At 46.2% G+C, this 13862-nt stretch overlaps 1 protein-coding gene across 2 annotated transcripts in view; it reads right to left on the reverse strand.

Moving 5' to 3' along the window:
• Nucleotides 1-11151: 11151 nt before the first annotated feature.
• LARS2 (leucyl-tRNA synthetase 2, mitochondrial) overlaps nt 11152-13862 on the reverse strand; it is an 88325-nt gene continuing 85614 nt past the window's right edge. For both annotated transcript variants that reach the window (XM_010562057.1, XM_010562055.1), the window contains exon 21: nt 11152-11517. In XM_010562057.1, the coding sequence (XP_010560359.1) occupies nt 11338-11517 (180 nt within the window). In that variant the 3' untranslated portion in view covers nt 11152-11337. The remainder of the gene's footprint in view (nt 11518-13862) is intronic.

Here is a 13862-nt window from a genome sequence, read left to right on the forward strand (position 1 = left end):
CCGCCCCGCCGCCCCCGCCCCGACACCGCCCCCGCGCTGCACTAAGCGTCAGCAGTCAGCGGGGACGGGCCAAAGACGTCACTTGCGGCTGCGCAGACGTAACGCGCGCAAATAGCGCGCTGCACCCAGCAAGAAAAAAAACAAACAAACCAAACCACCTTTGTGAAAAAAGCAGCCCTCCCCCCCCCCGAAAAACTGCCGTGCCGTAACTATCGTGCCAATTAACCTTTATAGGAGGAAATTGCACGAATTTTCTTTGTTTAGATGTATTTTATATTCCACGCGGCGTAGTCATGCTTAAGTCAGCGTGACTGAAGGACCCCGGCTCATTGCAAGAAGGTCACCCCGCGGCCCGAAGCATAATTCAGATCAGGAAAGAAGCAGGTGGGTGATGACATCATAAAAGGACAGTTGCTTTGGCAGACAGTGGTGTGGGCGTGTTACATAGCAATTGGTCCCATCGTGTTGTACTTCAGTGCTTGAACGGTGCAAGGACCATGTGTAAAACCCCATTCGGGGTGCCCCAATGTCACCGGCACACCTCATGCGTGTGACGAAAGACCTACCCACGTGATCCAATACTTCGCATCCCGGCCTCTCTCCTCCTTCGGCACAGGCCCAGTTGCGTAATTTCTGTGGCAAAACCCAGCTGGGGGTGCCCGGAGGTCATGGTGGGCTGCGAGGGGATCCCTGCCAGGCTCCGGGGAGAGGCCGGTTTGTAGGGAGCCGTGGCACCTCTGAGTAAATCAACGGGTGCAGTTGATCCTATGGGCCCAGGCACGTGTCCTGCATTCCCAGGACTTGTTGTTTTAATTCTCCCCCAGGCTCCAGGAGGGAGGGCCAGGTGTTAAGGAACATGGAAATTCGCTGCCTTTAATAATTGCAAATTGGGCTGTGACCAAAACGTGTCAGAAACCAAAAAAATTCCCTCTCCTCTTTGACCAGGTCCATTACAAAGGCACTGCTGAGCAACTGAGGCCGGATCTAAAACAGCCTGACTCTTCCAGCAAGTTTTGGCCAACATGCTTAAAAATCACAGCACTGTGAGCCTCTGGAAAAGGAGCCTGTCTTCTTTCAAAGCAACCTCCAAAATGGTTTGGAGCCTCCGGAGAGGCTGCAGGCAGGACCAAGTGGCTCGTCCCTGCAGCAACAGCCTTCGGCTCGAGCTTGAGCCAATGAACTTCAGACTCGCAGAAGTTAGCCTGGCCATAGCAGAGGGTTAGATGAGGGGTTTGATGGTTTCTAGGGGAGGCAGGTGGGTGGGAGTCCCAGCACAGGGCGAAGCGCAGCAGCGGAGCTCCCCCAGTCCCCCGGAGCCGGGGAAGGGGGACCCCAGCACGTGCTGTCACTAACCATCGCCTGCCGAGCATTTAAGGGATCAGTAGTGCTGGAGCTTTCACACAGTATCAGGAAAACATCCCATCTGTCAAGCAATCCCATCTATCAAACCTTTCCAAGCCTTCCTCTGCTGTGGGGGTGAGGGAAGGAGGGAGGTCACAGCTTCCCCAGGCTGACCCCCACAAGCCCTGCTTCACTTTGGGAGAAGCTGGGTGCCCGGGGGCTAAACCCCACTTTGCAAAAGCCCTGGCAGTTCAGGAGGGTTTAGCTTGCACCTGGATGTCCGTCATGCAAAGGGCAGCAAGCCTCTGCCCATGCCAGGGCTCTTTTGGCTGGAGTGGAAAGGGCCTGCCTCTCGTTTTGTGGTTGGGAGAGGCCACGGTGGCCCCCAGCAGCTGCTTGGTGCTGGGCAGGTGTACACTCAGGCCACCAGTTACTGAGAGCAGCTACCTCTTTTGAGGGACTTGAGCGAAAATGTTGAGTCTGTCGTTAAGCTCTGCTGGGGCAGTGAAAGCCAAAACTGAGTCTCAATGTCTAAAGAGCATCCTCAGAAAGGGCTAGTGCAGTGCAAGGCCGGTTTTGGCAACGTCCTGGGCTGATGAGGGGAACCACGGCAAGTGGCTGAAGTGTGGGGTGCCTCCTCTTCCCCGATGGCTTCGGGGTGCTTTTGGAGACCAGGTTAGCAGAGATGCTGAGTTTTCAGTATCACCACTTTCATTTAAAATGGGGGGAGTCCAACATTAAAATGATGAACAACAAATTTGGGACCAAACAATGGATTGCTTGAGTCCGTAGTCGTATGGCCCGAAAGAATGACAGAAAGGAAAGAGAGCAGCAGGTAGGTAAGGATGGGAGCGTGAACTCCACCACTGCTTTACTCACGGGAGGAATCTGTGACGTTAGCGGACAAAGAGCAATCGAAAAGGAAATTACACATCACTCTCGCATCTTCATCCCCCTCCTCGCCAAAGGCTGTAAAGTTAATCAAGGGGAGGCACGCTCCTATCCAGCATATCAGAGGCTCAGGTGGTGTCTGTTGGGTTTTTTTCTTCAGACACACTGAGATGAGGCTCTTCAGACCTCTAGGAAACCAAAACCCTGTGGCGGAACAGAAATATTTGGGAATAGACATCTCTGCTTTCAGCTTTCAACAAACCAACCAAGGAAGAAACTTCGCTCAGACCATGGGTTTTTCCTGACTTTTTTTTCTTAAGGGTCACGCATACATTTTCTGCCATTACTTTTTATCTAACATCTATAAGTCATTTTACAGCCAGGCCTGCAGAAGCTCACCACCTTGGGCGGGGGGGGGAAGCAGCCGTCTTGCCAAATGGCTGCTCTGGATGCTGCTGACCTTCACCAGTTCTGTAAAGTACATTTCCTTCCTATGCCAAAGGATCAAATCAGCTGTCTGCAGAACAATGCTCGTGCGGACAACGTGGAAAAGGCTGCCAAAGCCCTTCGGATAGGGAACCATCGCGCTGGGCTTGGCCTCCTTCCAGGCTCTGCACGCATGAGCAGAGGCTTTGATGGCAAGCGCCTTCGAAGGGGAATCACAGCCAAGTGATTCAAAGGCATTTTGGTGTTTAATTTGCAATGCTTTCAGTGAACGTTAGGCAGCAAAATACCTTTGAAGTTTTGTGCTTGGATTTATTCGTTCTGTGGGACTTGGGCTAGGGGTGTTCCCAAGCGAGCAGATGATTAACTTGAACTTTCTGCTAGACTGGAGATGTAATACTACACTGACTTGCAGACCCTTCTGCCGTGATTAGATATGGTTCCACATTTTTATAGTTCCTGTGAGTTTTACAGCCCATGCCTATTAAGAAATTAAGGGGTCCACGATTGCTGTTGTAGCACAGGACCAAAATCTACGTGCCAGTTTGAATTAACTTACTCTAAACCCTATCCCTTGAAGAAGAAAACCATTGCTCATTTAATCTGTTTTTGTTCCCGTGGGCAAGGCTTACACGCTGCGTTTACTCATGCAAAATAACGCTGACAGCTTGTAACCCAGCCCTGCTCCACGTGGCGAGCACAGCTGCCCGCGGGGCGGAGGGAGGCAGCAATTTGGGGAGATGCAGCCCTGCGTCGCGTTCCCCCATTTCGGCCCCATCTCGGTGGGAGCACTGGGCACATCGCTTTGTGCTGTGGCTGCCGGCGGGCTGGGGCGAAGCGCTGCCTGCCTGGGTAAACAGGGAAGCTGTGAACGAGAATGGGGAGGGGATCATCTGTCTGTCTGTCTTGCTGCCATGTTTGGCTCTGTGCTCACATTGCAGAGAGATGGAGAAAATGCGGAGAAATCCACCCACCCCCCCTCCAATCATTTTTCTGTCTGGGAGAAAACGCCCTCAGATTCTGAAGCATGGTGACAGCGCGGGGCTGTACAGTTTATGGACAAAGATAATGATGAGGTGTCTGGGTGACAATTTATAGCTAGATGTCTCCCCAAAAGCAACTACCGTATACTCATGCTACCTATTTGCAACCAAACTAGCTCGAGGCACCGGTGGCTGGCAGCATACCCCTTTCTTTGTGAACATCTCCAGGTCTAAGCCCTGGTGCCCGTGCCTCCCCAGGCCATAGCTCTCCCAGGCAGGTCATTTCCCGCAGGAGCCTGGACCACGCACGCCACTCCGCAGTGCCCAAGATACGTGCTCTGGTGTGTTTTAGCAGGAAAGTAATAAAGGCTTCAGTGCTAGAATATAAAATAGAGCGAACAATTTATAAGGCAGAAGTATTTGCGGGATGGAGCCTGGCTTGGTTCTTGCAGGAGCAAACCCATCTCTTGGCTCTCGCCAGGTAGTGCTGCAGCATCCCCGAACTCTTGACAGGGAATTGCACAGGGAAACGATGAACACTCCCCTTCCAGTTTTCTAAAGAGGCTTTTGATAAACATGCAGTTTATCTGCACCAGCTGGGCGCTTTCTGCCGGGAGGATGATGCACAGGGCTGTAGGTTACATAGGAGAGTGGCAGAGGGAGGGATGGAGGAGCCGACAGCGGGAGGTGAGCCCTGGGGCGGCTGCAGGCAGGAAAGCTGGGCTCAAGCCAGGGGGGCTGGGCTGCTGAAAGGGCCGCTGTGGAGGTGGAGAGGCCAAACCTCAGCCTCCGCCTTCCTAAAAGTTTGCATTCCTCCAGAAGGCCTGCCCTGCCTGCTGCCTGCGCTGCCCGCACCTCTAACTCCCAAGGTGCAGGGGCAGGCGGGTGCCCTCTGCTGTACAGCGTGCATCCCCTGCCCCCGGGGTCAGAGCAGAAATGGGTCCAGACTGGGATGTTTTGCTTCTCTTGCAGTATGGCTGCCTGCTGCAGGGCACGATCTCTGCAGGGAACTACACTAAGAGTCATTTAATTAACGGAAACGGCACAGAAGGGCCGGGGCAGCACTGGGACAGCTTTGCAAACTGCCTTTCTAGAGTGGTATGGATGCTTCACAAGAAAGGCTTTCAGGGCCATGTTCCTTAAATAACTGTACCTGCAGCGTCAGTTCAGTGGGGATGCTGCGGGCCCGGCTCACAGGTGGGTAAACTGAGGCAGGGAAGGGTTACCTGGCAGAGCACACCTTGGGGAGGCGAGGGGAGCCGTGGGGAATCACCGAGATCCCAAACAGGAGCCCAGGCAGCAGCAGCGGTGAGAGAAAAGACTGTGAATCCCCGAAGCTGCAGTGGTTTGGTCTCCCCAAGGAAGGCCAGAGCCGGGTGCCAGGCTGCTCCAGGGCAGACGACGCCCTCCATCTTCCTCGCTTCAGTTTCTCCAGGTACCATCAGTGGTGGCAGAGACCCCGGTCTCCTTCACTGTCGCTTTATGGGGCCAAACACTTGCTTTCAGTGGCTGCAGAGTCGCACCGAAATAACACAGGCGGCTTTGGTGGTTTTCCTACTCCTGCTCAAAAGACCACAGGAGAGTTTGTTCTCTACTAAAAAGAGCCTTTTATCAGGACAAGAACTTGCTTGGAGAATTTTCCAGCTCCGTTTCCCTGCCTCTTTATCAGCGCATTAACGCAAACATTACCATGACCTGTTTAACCAACATACATGGCCTTTAGTAATCCTGGGCTGGAAGCACTCCACAGGTCAGACGGCATCCTGCCATCAATCATCGGCTTCAGGTGGCTCGGTGGGCTTCAAGTGGACTTGCCAAATGCAGTCAGTACATCCACCCCGTTCCTCTGTGCATGTCCTAGGAGCAGCTCTCTGACTAACAGATGTTTCTAAATGCTCTTTCACATGGGAAAATTGAGAAGTATGTATTTTTATTGCACCCTTGCTATTTCATCCAGCCACGTGGATCTCCAGGGACAGAGATGTACTTAAGAAAAATATTCATTTCTAAAAGCTTCTACGAGTTTTTTCACAATACTTTCTTGGCTTAGCCAGCCTGGCAATGCACATTTGTATTTCTGTTTTGCAGCAATTAGTAAGATTTGCTAATTACACTGTTGTGTATTTAAAGACAATTGATTTCCCCTTGTAGCAGAAAACAATTTCCTGTTATGCCAGTTCTCTTAATCTTCATCAGAAACAAACCCAGGCTGCCATTGCCAGTAATGTGTCACGCTCCTTTATTAAACCGCTCTCTTTCTGCCCCCACTATGTCTCCTGTGTTTATTATTCCTGATCAGTGCACTGGATCATCTACAGCTGTTGTATGTATTTCGCTTCACATACTGTTGGCACCAAGTGCAGTTACTGGAGAGCAACTCTCCTTGCTCGGCAGCTTGTGCGTCTCTTCTGGTAGTGGGAGGTGGGTGTATGGGGAGAACCTTGGACCTTTTACGCTTGGTCTTGGCACGTGTAAAAAACTACTGGTAGCTAAGGAAGTTCAGAGCCTTAGATGTGAGTGTGGGCCTTCCCCTTGCAGCCAGCCCAGAGAGCATGCTTCTATCCGAGAGAGCAAGCACAAAGGCACACGCTTCTGTTCATGTACATGTATATGTTCTGCTTAGAGTTATACTGAAGAAGACCAGGCTCTTCAAATAAAAGAACTTCTTATGCCCCAAATGTCCCGGGCTGAGTATCACAAGTGCAACCAGAAAGAATGTGAATATTAAACTCATTATACTTCAGCTTTTCCCATTTACATGTTCCTTTGCCTAGCCAGCAATTTGGCAGCCTAAAACTGAGAGCAAATTGCTGTGGTGCAGGCAGACAAGCATACAATGAAACGTCCTGGGTGCTCAATATTGGTGGGTACTTTTGATGAGATTCCTGTGATCACAATCTCTCACAGGTTTGGGCTGCGTTCACCTGACAACAAATACAAGCATCTGCTTGACCTTGACTGAGTTTCCAGTCCCGTGGCCAACGTAAAGGCTGGCAGGTAGAACAAAAGCCATCAGGACTTCTCTCTGCAACGTCGCTAAAATACTCCCATTCAGAGACACTTAACAACTCGGAAACCCAGGAAAACCTGTTCAAACTCTCTGACCACCCATAAAACTAGAGCTAACTTTGCATGACAGGTGATGCTGGTTTGCAACTCTCCAGGGCTAAAACCAGACCTGAGCTTACCCAACACAGGCTTACTCAAGTGAGAGAAGTGCCAGGAGACACAAGATTGTGCGTGACTCGGAGCTCCTGGCACAGTCGCGGTTAGTGAATTACAGAAGACTTTGTGGTACCAGAAAGTCACCTTATTCAGGAAAGGGAAAAAAAAATCCCACCTTTCCTCCCCATGTCAGGCAAGATCTCTTTTATCATCTAGGCTGCAGATGAGACCTCTGATCCTGTCCCCTCTGGCACAGAGATAATGCTCCAGTTTAGCTCTCCCCCTGCTACAGCTGGAACATGCTAAAAACTGCCTCTGATCTACTGTGATCAGCTTCGTGCTGCTTCTTTGAGACAAAACCCCCATTTCCACTACAAAAAAATAACACAGCTGTAGTTCCAGCAACATTCTTTAAAGTCAAAAGCAGACGTTACCTGGATTGATCAAAATCAGTGGGCTAGGAAGTATATTCATCAGTCAGGTTCTGGTGATAGACCTGGCTTCACATTCAACACTTCTCTTACAGCGCAGTCCTTTGATACAAAATCAGCTCAGATCCAAATAAGGAGGGGACTGAAGAAATAAAGAAGCAGAAAAAGCACCCAGGGAAACCAGTGTATGTACTCTTCTAAGTTGGTAAATACACATAAATAAAGCCAATCCACTCTCTGTAAACTGTAATAAGTATTGCAAAACTAGAAAAAACCCCCAGTGGATTCTCCCCCATCCTCATTTATAGCCAAGCTTTTAGAAAAATCTTATATACTGCAAACTTCCCTAAGAAGAAACAACCAGCAAAGTGCTAATTAACATTCTTTCTAGTTCATGTTGATTGTAAAATGTTTAAAGAGGAACAGCTTTCTGTGGGGCTTTACAGTGAAGAGGGGGAGACAAAGAAGAGAGACTGCATAACGTGCATTATCTATGGAATTTCTCCCTCCAGAAGAAATAAGCAGGCTTTTACAAAGTCAGATCACAAAAAGCCATCATTAACCAGATGTCAGTTCTCGGCACAACTTTAATCCGGTAAGTCACCAAGAGAGCACACAGATTTTATTTTGCACCAAATCTCTGTGTTCAGATTCTGGTGAAGGTCACGGAAAAATACATGCTTGTTCAGCAATGCCCTCGTAGAGGTTTTTTTTCAAAGCATAAGTGGGACAACCTGGCTAGAGAACTGCCTTAGCTAGTGACCTGCGCTGTACCATTGTTCCTCGATGTCATGTAAAAAGCCCCACTGCTGTGCTGCAAAGCAGCACTGGTGCGTCCATGACATCTCGGTCACCAGAGAGGACTATGAAACACCCATGCCCAATAACACGTTCTTCTACACGGTGGGGTCTTCCAGCACATTTCAGTGCCCCCATCAATCCAGCGCCTGAAATCCTTTCTCCTGAAATCAATAGCACTGGAAAAGTACTTAGTGACCTTTCCGGACTTTGCCAACTTTTATTTTTCCAGAATCAATGTTTGAAGGCTGGATTGTCTGGAAATTCAGCTGCATGAACGATTTTGGGGTAGCAAGTGTGCCAATAATTCCTTTTTAAATTTTATATTACTTAAAATAGAAATTTGATACAGACTGGTTCAGCGCTGCGACCAGTCTTCTATCACCTTGAGTGACAGGGTGCAGAACATGCCCTTTCCATGTCATGGATCTGTTTCTTGTTGTTTGTCCTGGGTCTGTCCCACTGAGTTTAGCAAATCTCCCAAATCTCCTTTGGCTCATCACTTCACGGAAGGACGACAGTGGCACCGTGTCCATTTTAACGTGTGTGACGAATGCAGCACAAGTTCCAACGTGACCGATCACCCATCAGTGCCCTTCCTTCTTACTTCTCAAGTATCCCCTCCTAGATTTAAAACTCCCATACTATTTAGCCACTGAACTCTTCAACAGCACGCAATCTCTGGGAACGTTTTATACCACCTTCAGCATAAAGATGCATCTGTACCATGACACAAGTAGCAACCGTTAAAGAAAGGAGAGGCATCTGTGCTAAGTTATTTTAAAACAGCATGGTAACAGGTTACAGCCTGTGCATCAGTATCAGTCCCATCCAGGCACAGACCAAACCTGTGAGTCACAACTATCGTTAAGACAAATGGCAACCGTGCTTGAGAGCAGGTCAACCTTACACGAAATGTCAGCAGCCGTCAGGACAACTGCACAGCTCCACAGCTGGCACCTCTGCCATCTTCCAAACATACACTGTCCAGGGCGTTAGGCTCCATCAGACTTTCTGCATCCTCTCCCTTCCTCCCTTTTCCACCACCTTTCTTCTATCCGCTTGACCACACTGAATTTCAACTCACTGTAAACATACCGGTGTGACTTCTGACCAAAGACTTTTTGTCCAATTGCTGTTCGCTACCTTTCCTTTTTTAGCCTGTAGAAGTCCATTCCTTATTTTGATTTTTGCCTGAATCACCGAGTGACATCTGCAATTCACTTCCTCCGGCAAGAGCAAATACCCACCAGTGCTAACAGCAATAAACACTGTGGGCTGCTGCTCAGCCCTAGAGTGACTGCAGCTTTTGTTTAAAGGCACCAAAGGGCTGCTGGGCTTGCAACATCTTTCTTCATCCTTGTAAATTTTAAAAGTTTTTATTTACATCAAACATGTCACCTTTCCCCCAAAGAAAAACTCTGTTCAAATGGTTCCACAGGGCGTGTTAAACTTTTATATAGGGAAAAAAAAAGCAGGACTGTGCTGTGCTACAGATTTTACTTTAAAGGATCTCTTTCACAGTCCTTTTAGGGCCTTCTGAACAGGAGTTTTATGAATTTATAACAACATATATGTGAGGCAGACACTGGAATTCAAATTATTTTAACTCCAACTAAAGGCTTGTGTCTGAATGCCTGAATGCATTCCTTTGTGGTTCAGATTTTTGGAGTCTTAAAACTGCAAAGACTGTATCTCCATTATAAATATTCCATTTCTTAGTCATTCTTGTGTCAAAGGACTGCTAGAGAGAAAATCTGCACGAGCATGGTCCAGGAGGAAGCAGAAATCAGAAGAGTTTTGTTGCCAAAGCAGGGACATGTAGAGCCAAATCTGCTTGCTGGGCCTGGCATCTCTGTTACGTAGCCACATCTTTGGTACCAAAAATGCATAAAACCAATACGAGCATTGGTATTGCTTAGCTAGTATTCACACTGCAATGTGATCTGTCTTGGTCCTAGTTGCTTAGGATATATTGGACTTAGTTACTGTTATGGGGGTGATTTTTGTTGGTTTCCTTTTAATCTAATAGAGTCTGGATGACTGCTGGGCTGGTGGGTTAACACAGTCCTCTGTATTTGCCTAGCTGGTTGTTATTGCCGACTTCTTAACAGTCAGAATGGCTCATAAATGGCTGGCTTATTGGACTATTTCATTTAATGGCTGTTAAAGAAAAGACATTCTTACACAATGAACCCTGTAATTGTTTCTTTGGAAACCCGTTTTCGAGCATTTGCTAAATACAATAAACATCTCCATGTGGATGTAACAGCAATGCAGTGTACACATAAAATGGTTGAAATGAGGCATGAGAATGGCTTTGTGTTTTATGAAAGTCTGATTGATTTTTAGAAACCTGACAGCTATTCCACTTAATGAACCCCTCAGAAAAAAAAAGAAAATTTTTATTCAGGTTTTACTATCTAGGCACTACAAGAACTAGGAGTAGAGGCAAAAAGTGTGCTGTCTGCCTTCCCCATTGCTGCAGTTCTAGCAGCTGACTCATTGCTTTCTCGAATCCCCTGAAAGTCTCTGAGATGGCTCCTGTGTAGGAAGTAACATCCATTCTGTTCTGCGCAGAAACAACCACCAGCACTTTGCTGAAGTTGAACCTCTCATGTATGAGCCAACACAAATATGCCAGTGAGGAAGGAGGATCCTGGCTAAGGCAGGGCTTGGCTGAATAATCTGACCTTTTTCTTGGCTTGACTCTGAAAGGTATGTGAAATATATTAAACCACCCTGTTCTGGCTACCTGCTGTGCACAAGACCATTGGCCTGCGCTAAAGAAATCCTTTTTTAAATTATCACTCTGTAGAAACATTTTCTTACAACTTAAAATGTTAGTTAATGGTAGGGTACCCAAACATGAGATATAGGGAGCAAAGGCTGACTGTAGCACACCTGAACATTTGCTATAGCACATACTCAAGGCAGTTGTTTAGTCCTGCATTTAGCCAAGCCAACTTTCCAATAGGATATATTCCTGAGGCTGACACGAAAACCCATGCGCCTTGTATCATTTACATCCTGTTACAATCATTTAGTTCTTCTGTGCTTCCTTCTCATTCTCCCAGAGAATATAGACAAACAGCACCTTACCGTGACTTGGTAAGAAACTTTAATTCTGCGCATTTCTCCACACTGAAATGAAGATTTAGCAGCAACCTGATTTTAATAACATTTCTTCCCCACTGTTACATGAGATTTAAATAACCAGTATTTTTGAATTGGTTTCATCTCAAAAGATTCCAGTTCCCTTTTACAGCCCAGCAGAGCCTTTGCTATTCTTGCACTAAGAAGTTGATAAGGGCAGTTCTGGGAGACAGAAAGGCCTTTTTAATGGTTCGTCCCTGGAGATGCTTGACACCAAGTTCACTTTGAAGAACTAGCTCGTGGACTTCTTCAAAATTGCGGGCTGCTTGCTGAGGCACAAAAACTGTGCCACAAGCTTTGTTATTGATCTGAAAAAGAGACATGAAACCAAGAAAAACCAGAAGTTACTAGACTGACTTATACCATTTCATTTCCCAAATCCAATCAGTCTCATTACATGGGGAGAGGGAGAAAGTGGATCAAACTCTTTTCTCCAACACCAAACTTTCTACATAGAGGGTAAAATGCTCCATACCTTCTGTCCATCTACCAGAAAATAAGAGAATGAAATTCTGACTCATGATACTCAAGGAAAATTTAGAAGTGGCCAAAGGAAGTCTTAGTTTTGAAGATAGCAAGCAGCATGTGACTATGCAATGCGGCGATCTTTTAAGTTTAAAAACGTGATAGTTACACAAGCTGAATAATGAGAGTGAACATAATGGTTTGTTAGGTGGGAATCCTGGTTTGTACATACTTCTAGGCTGCAATTTGGATTCTTTAGAGCTAAGTGATTCCTTACAAAGATTCAAATGCAGGATTTATTAAAATAAAAATATTTGTGGCTGAAAAGATATCTGAAAGATTCATCATCGCTCATTTTTAGAAAAATAGGCTTTAACTCATTATATGTTGCATTCGTACTAAATGCATGATTCATTAAGCCAACAGTGACCACAAAGACAACAACCACCATAAGGTAATGCTTTCCTGTGTGCAGCTGGTTTTCAGAGCAGCTTCCATACTGGTTTGGCACCAGCAGGGCAGAATCATGTAAGTAAAACTGAGTAAGGCCTTCAGTGGCCTTAATTTATAAAATGGTCTTACAAATCCTTTCTGTCATCCAGGAAGAGTAGATAACGGACAGAGACTACAGAGCCTTACTGAGTACCTTTCTGGAATTGGCATAAAATTCATTATTACAAAAGCTTTCATATTTATATGGAATACTTGCAGTGGATTAATGAAAAGAATATCAATCCCACATTTTAGCAAATGAAATAATTTGAATTTTTTAATCCAGTTCAATCAAATCACTTGCATAAAAATCTGCTGCAGATACTGCAGAACTTTGACCTTTAGACATCATTGTAATGAGTTTTCAGTCATCTAAAAGGAACATAAGTTGCTTCATACAGCTTGGACACGAAAATGCCCACAGCTTGGTTTTCACCTGGATTTTGTCTAGGATACATGTATGCAACATACCACGAATGAGAAAGACCTATTTCACTTAGTTTGTACTTTACTGAAAATAAAATAATCTGTGCAATTCTCTAAGTGAGGAAGTTGGGACAGATTTTTAAGGAACAAGATGAAGTCTCAAATGCAGCTGGGATGAGTCATTTCTGGTTTTTGACTAGAATTGACATTAATCTGCAGTGATAATGTAGGTCGGCTTTTAACTATTCCTATATGCATCTGTAACGTGGTATCATAAAACGCTGGCTGTGTTAAACTTCGCCTTTAGTACCTGGTGCAAAGTAAATCCCTTGAAAAACACATTTTTAAAGACTTCATTTTTAAAGCTTTTGTAAAAAATAAATACAAGTAGTTCTTTTTGACAGGGCACTTCAGAGAAGAAATGCATTCCACAGAAAAAGAAAACGGTAAAATCCAAACAGATACAGTTTTAGTGAGTATATAAAGCCAAATTGTCAGCTCGCTGCTAGGACACACAGCCTGCAGTTCAAAACTATGCCTGCTTAGTTAAAATGTCATTCACTGTCCTCCATGATGCAAATTAATATGTCCCAGAGGATGGATGTTGGCAGGGGGAAACTTGCCACAACTAGCCTATTTGGTGCCGTTTTCAACAGAAGAGCCAAGCAGTCTAAATCAACTTAGTAAATAAATGACTGCTAGCGGTTGTGTTTTCCTAGAAAGGTCGAGAAGCCTGGGCGATCCGACACTGTGTACCTTCCCACAGCATCTCGCCTATCTTCCCACACCACGCTGCGAGCCGAGTCCAAGAATCCTATCCAACGGCAGACTGGTTATGATTTCAGCACATGTTTGCAGTGTGGCTTTCATTATATCGTAGGTATCATGATGCAAAGTCAAATGTATTAACACCATTCTTAAAAGAAGCATCTGCAGATTTAATCACACACTGTGCGTAACAAGCATCCTATTCACATATTCTTTTAGTCGAGGGGTTAGATTCTCAGCAGGACAAATATCTTCTGCTATGCCTCCATCTCTCTCTCTGTATCTCCCTAGACCAGCATAACCCTCGGCTGCTCCATGTAAACGTGCCAGCACAAGAAACTTGGGTGCTGGCAGCCTTGTTTCTCTGAAAAACCATGGCAAACTGCAAGAAGAGAAATAAATGAGGCTTGGGTCCTTTCTTCCCAAGGAAGGAGGCTGTTGCTTTTTCTTTTCTTCTGCTTTTTTTTTTTTTTTTTTTTTTTTTTTTTTTTTTTTATTTTTT

This window comes from Haliaeetus leucocephalus, unplaced genomic scaffold (genome assembly GCF_000737465.1).
Source record: "Haliaeetus leucocephalus isolate CR32 unplaced genomic scaffold, Haliaeetus_leucocephalus-4.0 Scaffold153, whole genome shotgun sequence".
Lineage (NCBI taxonomy): Eukaryota > Metazoa > Chordata > Aves > Accipitriformes > Accipitridae > Haliaeetus > Haliaeetus leucocephalus.